General features: G+C 34.0%; 1 protein-coding gene across 1 annotated transcript; it reads left to right on the forward strand.

Moving 5' to 3' along the window:
* Positions 1-1192: 1192 nt before the first annotated feature.
* LOC110036618 (protein LURP-one-related 15-like) lies at positions 1193-3542 on the forward strand. Its single transcript, XM_020741103.1, has 3 exons — positions 1193-1532; positions 2531-2758; positions 3055-3542. Exons 1-3 carry the CDS (start codon positions 1263-1265, stop codon positions 3193-3195), a joined length of 639 nt encoding a protein of 212 aa, XP_020596762.1. The 5' UTR covers positions 1193-1262; the 3' UTR covers positions 3196-3542.
* Positions 3543-6990: the final 3448 nt, after the last annotated feature.

Raw genomic sequence — 6990 nt, forward strand, 5'->3', positions numbered from 1 at the left:
CACTACTTAAAGACTCTAAAAGTGATCTAATGGCTTGATTTCGGCTTAATTCAGCTCAGATTGATTCAAATTTTGAGATCATTGAGCTAGTCTAGTCGAGATGGTTTATTTAACTAAAACTTGTTGAAATCGAAGCTCTTGATGACTTTTAATTTGAATCAAAACATATTTTGCTAAAAATTGCCTCAAGATTTGTGTTTGGTGGCTAAATTAGTTAATAACGCATCAATTGTCTCCTATTTCAGCTCCTAATGTCCGAAAATAATCAATATAATAGAAATAAAATAAAATTTTGAAAAATATCAACTAAACTATTGTGTAGCAGTTGGTAATAGATGGCTCTCGGTGGCAACGAGAGATACACAATGAAAATTGTTTATAGGTCGAAGGCTGGTCAGTGAGTCGCAGGTCGGTGGTGAGTCATGAGTCAGTAGGTCCTTTAAAATAATCACTATAACACGAACATTTTCTTATGAGTCGACGACCCGTTGACCTGCAAGATATCCTTCAAATTAAAAAAAAAAAAAAGATAAATTTACATTCAATTAGCTATACATCCAACGCCAAACATTTAATATTTACATTTATAATGCATTTGATGTTAAAGCTTAGGTGGTGTATGTAAATATAAAAGTGTAGATGTTAGATATGTAAATACATAAGAATTATATGTATGATGTATGTAAATACCCTTAAGAAAACAAAATAAAAATAAAATAAAATAAAAGAGGGGAAGTACGCACAGAACGCGGAGCTGAAACAAGAGAGCAATTGATCCGCAACGCCAAATATTATTAAAAATAAAAATTAACAGGAAAATTTGATAAACAATTAGCAATTGTTCCGCAACCGTTTGGGGCAGCTTATAAGTACAGGAGCATTTTTAAAAATGCTGCGGTACAGTTTGGATCTTGTTTTGCCCGCTTATCAGAAAATGAGATTTCATTTTTACACTAAACGTAGGCCGTTGGTTGACCCTGCGGTAGATAAGTGGGCCACATGTAAGACGCACAAGTTGCCCAAAATACACGAGGAGTACCAAACGCACGGTTCATTTATTTGATTACTTTGGGCCGTGTTCAGTATCGTGTCAGAATGACTCGACAGGCGCGAGCTGACACGAATGATCCGTACAACCCACTACATTAAGATCTCACGCGGTATTCTTCGGCAATATAAATCCAAAGCCAAGCTGATCCTAATCCTCGCTTCCCAGCAACCTAAGCCGTCTTGCTCGCATACTCTTCGCAAATCGTAGCTTGATGGCGGCTCCATTCTACCCACCTCCGGCACCGGCGCCGCCTTCGGGTCCGGCGAGCAGAGTAGCGGTCGTCGGAGAGCAATTCTGCGCTCCTTACACGTTGGATCTGACGGTGACGGAGAAGTCGATCAAGATAACCGACGGCGCTTACGTCGTGACGGACGTCAATGGAAACATCGTGTTCAAAGTGAAGGGAAAGTTTCTCAGTCTTCGCGATCACCGCGTCCTCTTCGATGCCGCTGGAAATCCCATTCTGTCTATGCAGCAGAAGGTATGAATCAACCGATTCAGTTTTCGGATCCGGAGGATCTGTTTTGATGGCTTCTCTGGATTTGATTTATTTATATCTCGCCGTTTGATTTTCGATTGTTCTTGTTCTTTAGATTTTTCTTCTTCTTATTCTACTTTGCCGATTCAACAATCATTTACCCCCCTTTTTCATGTTCACTCAGATTGACTTATTTGGATCTTAATAACACACCATTAGTTGGTTTTCATGTTTGATATATAATTAAGCATCCTTAATAGTTGATCAAATCATATTCCTAGCTTGTTTACTATATGATAGTAAGAGATTGATTTTCATTCAGACTCTATGATTTCTGTCTAGACTCTTGATCAAAATTGATTAAGAATACATTCGTCATAACCCTAAAAAATTTAAATCAAATTTGTATTAATTTTGTCATCATTGAAGTTTATAAAAGGCATCAAATTCATCAATTATATGCGGCCATTTCTAAATGAATGGTTCTGGTTGTCAGAGAATTAAGATTTTGAATCCTATGATTTTCTTAATGTTTCAAAATTAGGTAGTTTGGATGATCGCCAATTTTAAAAAATAAATTATTACATATATAAATATAATGATTCTTTGATTTAGATATGCTGATTCATAAAAATTATGGTATGTACATAAATCCTCTAAAATATTAAAAGTAATATCAAGTGAATTCTTACCTATTTCCTATACACATGTAGTTAGGCTTAATGGCAACTAAATTTCCATAAATTAGTAATAATAACAATAATAATTTAAGGCTGAACTCATCTTCAACTCTAAAAATACATCAGTGTTTGCAAATCTAATAAGATTTAATTTTGGCGACATTAATGAAATTGATTTAGCATATCACATTTTCTGAAAGTTAGGCAATGTGGTATAGATGCAAAAAACCAAAGTTTTAAGTGTAAGATATGTAAATACATAAGAACTGTGTTGCATGCATCCCTTCAATCTTCCACTGATTTATTGATGTGGATTTACAGGCGATTTCGATGCACAGGCGATGGCAAGTTTTTAGAGGAGACAGCTCCAACTCGTCAGACCTCTTATTCAGCGTGAAGAAGTCGGGTCTCCTGCAGTTTAGGACAGAGCTGGATGTGTTCTTGGCTTCAAATACAGCCGAAAGCCAATGTGATTTCAAGATTAGAGGAAGCTTCCACGAGAGATCCTGTTTGATTTATCTTGGAGATTCCACTAACGTTCTTGCTCGAGTAAGTCAAGTTCAAACTTGCACTAATCTACTCTGAAATTTAAAAATCAAAGTTTGGTTGTTAGATATGTAAAAATTGTGTGTTTTGCATTTAATGTCTATATGCATAAGAATCCTGATCTAAATATAAACAAAATATTCAATTTTAAACTTAATTTAGTCTAAATATGAGGTTGTAGTATATATATATATTTTTTTCTTTCATATAAATCATCGTATGAATCACTGAAAAGACATGGTATTATTCACAATTAAATTTTCATGATTTTATTTGTATTGTTCTTGTTGTGATTGCAGATGCATCGTGAATACACAGTGAAGAACATAGTTTTGGGAAAAGATGCCTTCGGAGTGACGATCTATCCAAACGTGGATTATGCCTTTGTCGTTGCTCTTATTGTGATTCTTGATGAGATTAACGAAGACCGGCATGATTAAACGTTTGTGTGTGTTTGCAATAATGACAAAGGAAGATTTATATACATTTCACTAAAATTCCTGTGTATTTACATATTTAACACCTAAGCTTCAATTTTTACATATATGCCACCTCACCTATCCATGAGAAGGTATACTTTTTATATAAAAGATTTGAGTGGCATAAATGTAAAAAAATAAAGGTCTGTTGTTAGATATGTAAATATATAGGAGTTGGGTGGTATGTTTGTAAATGCCCCTAAGAATAATTATGTATGATTGTTGCTGGAAACTCTCTTTTTCGAGACAACGCATGTTTATTGCGTGTGTGTTGCTTTTATAAACAATGCATGTTTGGGTTTTGGGTATGTTACGGGTGAAAAGTCTTTTCCTTTTAATTACGACACTGAAATTTTACAATAAAAATTTGAAGTATATATGTTGTTAATGATACGACTTAGATGGGCGGCCGCAACTTATTGAATAATCTGCTGATAAACTGATTAAAAATAATCTGTTGATAAACTAGTTGCGGTAGTTATTATAAATTTTTTTTTATTTGAAAAATCAGATCGCAGTCAGAAAGCTGTCACCGCATCTAGACAAGTGCGGTGTGAAAACGTTATTTTCAGTATTTTGAAAACGCACAAGCTGTCAAAACACAGTTTACCCAGACAGACCAGGTGCATTTCCAAAACATCACAGCACCAAATAAGTTGCCCCAAACAAATCCTTAATATTGTGATGAATTGTACAAAACAATTCTGATTTATTTATTATTATAAGTCTAAGTATGATTTTGTGCCCATTTAACACTTTTTGAGCTTAGCTTATTAGCTAATTAAAATAAATTTTATTGAACTTATTAACGAGTAATATTATTGGGCAGCTTGTTACTTGAATGAACAAGTTTCAAAGATCACAATGAGCTTAGAATGAAATTAAAAATAAATAAATAAATAAAATAATCAAGCATTTTAACGAGCTTAAAAAAATAATTAGTTTGTATTCACGATAAAAATATAATATAGAAAAGAATAAAACTCTCACAAAATCATATATTAAGTAAATTAGTAAGTTTTAAATTAGCATAATTTTAAAGTCTAAATCAAACTTGTTGATGCGTTTTTTTCATAAAATTTTAGATATTGTAAATGAATCGGAAACCAAGCTATTTAAGCTTGTTTATTTATATATAAAATATCAATAAGCTTAATTGATTGATCATAAGCCCTAATTGAGTCTAGCCTCGAGTAGCCTATTGAACCAATTGGTTTATTTGTAACCTTGTATTTGATTCAACAAAAGAGGGTTCAAGGAAACAAATACTACAATGAAGTTTAGGCTCAAAGGGGCCGGTGAAAGTAAGAGTGCACGGAAAGCATAAAATACTAAAAGGGAAGAGAGCACAAATAATGTTTTGTTAACAAGACGGAGTATGAAGGGAATTGCTCGAAGGTCTTATTATTTTGCATGATGGAAAGAATCATATAAAAGTTTTGGGTCAATATGATCACAAGAAGACTTTTAATCCTACGCCAATCACAAAAAAGAATTGAAGGGATTAACACCAAAAATAAGATTAAAACCTTAAGGCATGCCTAGTTCAATGATGTATAAGAAAATGGGGCTTAAAATTTCACAACGAAAGGAAGTTGTAATGTTGTAAATGACTAAAAAGTGAAGGTGCTTCTAAATAGAGTAAAAATAAAGGGTATGCAAGTAGTCGTTTTTTCCACCTATTAGAAAAATGCCCACAAAAAGACTTAATAGCACAATCAAATATGTGAGTTTGAAACCTATGATATATTAATTCTCTAAGCAATAAAGGACAAAAGAGTTGATAATTAAGAAATTGATCTTATAATCTTGTATTATGTGCATGGGCCATCAATAATTCAACACCCTCACATTTAGTGAGGTAAGAAGAGCTATTACTCTATAGGAATCAGCTTGGGGTATATTTGATAGATGGAATAGATGTTTTGATTAAGATAAAAGATTCTTTAGACCATTAATAATATTTGATGACTTTAGACGATCGCGATGAGTGCCAGGTTTTGGAAGAAGTTACTAGAGGTGTGAAGCACATCAGAACTTTAAGCACCAAGGATTCTCATTCTGCCAGGCCCGCCGGCCCGCAACGGAACATCAACGGAGCATCAAGGATACCACACTCATTATGTGAAGTTGCTAAAGGTGTGAAGCACATAAATACTACGATGAAGTTTAGGCCCGAAGGGGTTAGTCAAATTAAGTGTACTCGGGAAGCATAAAATAATAAAAGGGTGATTAAAGATGTCAATGTATGATGAGTGTGGTATCTTCTTAGAGAGCATGGCAAAACTGGGTATTTCAGATTTCACAACAAAAAGGAAGTTGTCAAGTTTTATATCACTACAGAAAGTGAAGGTGATTTCGAATATAATACAAATAAAGGGGCAGCATGCGGTCATTTTTCACCTATTGGTAAGATGCCCACAAAGACTTAATAGCACAACCAAATATGTGAGTTTGAAAGCTATGTTATATTAATCTCTAAGCAATGTGAGAAAGAAGAGTTGTTAAAGAAATGGATCCTAAAATCTTGTCTTCTGTGCATGGGCCATTAATACTTGGATGCCCTCACCTTTAGTTAGGCGAGAAGAGCTATCACACTATAGGAATTAGCTTGTGGATAGATGGGATATGATGGTTTGATAAAGGCCTGTGCTCCTTTAGGCCAGTAATAATATTTGGTGATTTTAGGCGCCATGATGAGTGCTAAGTTGTGGAAAAAGTTGTTAGAGGTGCATGGAAACACAATAGAGCTTCAAACACCAAGGATTCTCACTCTCCCCTTTCTTCTCTCTGCCATAGTTTATATAATGGGTTCTTCATGATAAGTAGCTAATTCACATAATTTTGGAGAATTTTGATTGGTTGGATGTACTTAAGGTTATCCCTTATTGAGATTGGGTTTAACCATAACTAACTATAGGTATATCAATCATTAAGCAATTCAAGATAGAAGGGCTGATAATGAGCAAATCGACCATATAATCTTGACCTATGTGCAAGAAGGCCCGGCATCCACATGCAAATTATTATGCAAATAATGACTATCATATTATCCAAGCCTACATGAAGATACATCTTGCACTTAACAATGGTTATGCATTAAAACTCACGCCACATGGCCTTTCGTAGGGCTTCTAGGTTATAAAATGGACTTATATTGCTTTTACAATTTCATAAAAAATTAGCCAACTTGTATGACGAATTCAAAGGGCTTCCATTTTTAATTTTAAATAATAATTTTTTGCATTATGAGCCTACTTGAATATATAAAGCATCTAGAGTATTAATGAAAATTATAGAGAAAGCAATGAAAGGAGCATGTAATGGATTAGAAGGAAGAAAATAACAAGCATTGCACATTACAAGACATGATAGAAACCATCACATAATCACTAATTACATCAAATTGGGACACCAAGGAACTTATTACTATAATACCAGGTTACACATTTAAAAATAATCTCTAGAAGCTCACGGATCAGCAGTGGCAATATAGTGGAGAGCCCGGGAAAAATCCACATTGTGTAACTAAGGCATGCAAGCGTGCTTAAGTGAGTATGTTCGTGCACGTAGAAAACTAATTGCAATAACACAAACAGTGTTGTTTACCTAACACGCTAAAATTTGATTTGATTTTTATGTAATTTAGTCAACTGCGTGACAAAATCATATGACTTTTATCAACTTGCCTTAGGAATGTTTTGGGCAAATTCGTTAATTTTCTCCACTTTACCACATCATTTCCTAATTTCCGCA

The sequence above is a fragment of the Phalaenopsis equestris genome, unplaced genomic scaffold (assembly GCF_001263595.1).
Source record: "Phalaenopsis equestris unplaced genomic scaffold, ASM126359v1 Scaffold209375, whole genome shotgun sequence".
Taxonomy (NCBI): domain Eukaryota; kingdom Viridiplantae; phylum Streptophyta; class Magnoliopsida; order Asparagales; family Orchidaceae; genus Phalaenopsis; species Phalaenopsis equestris.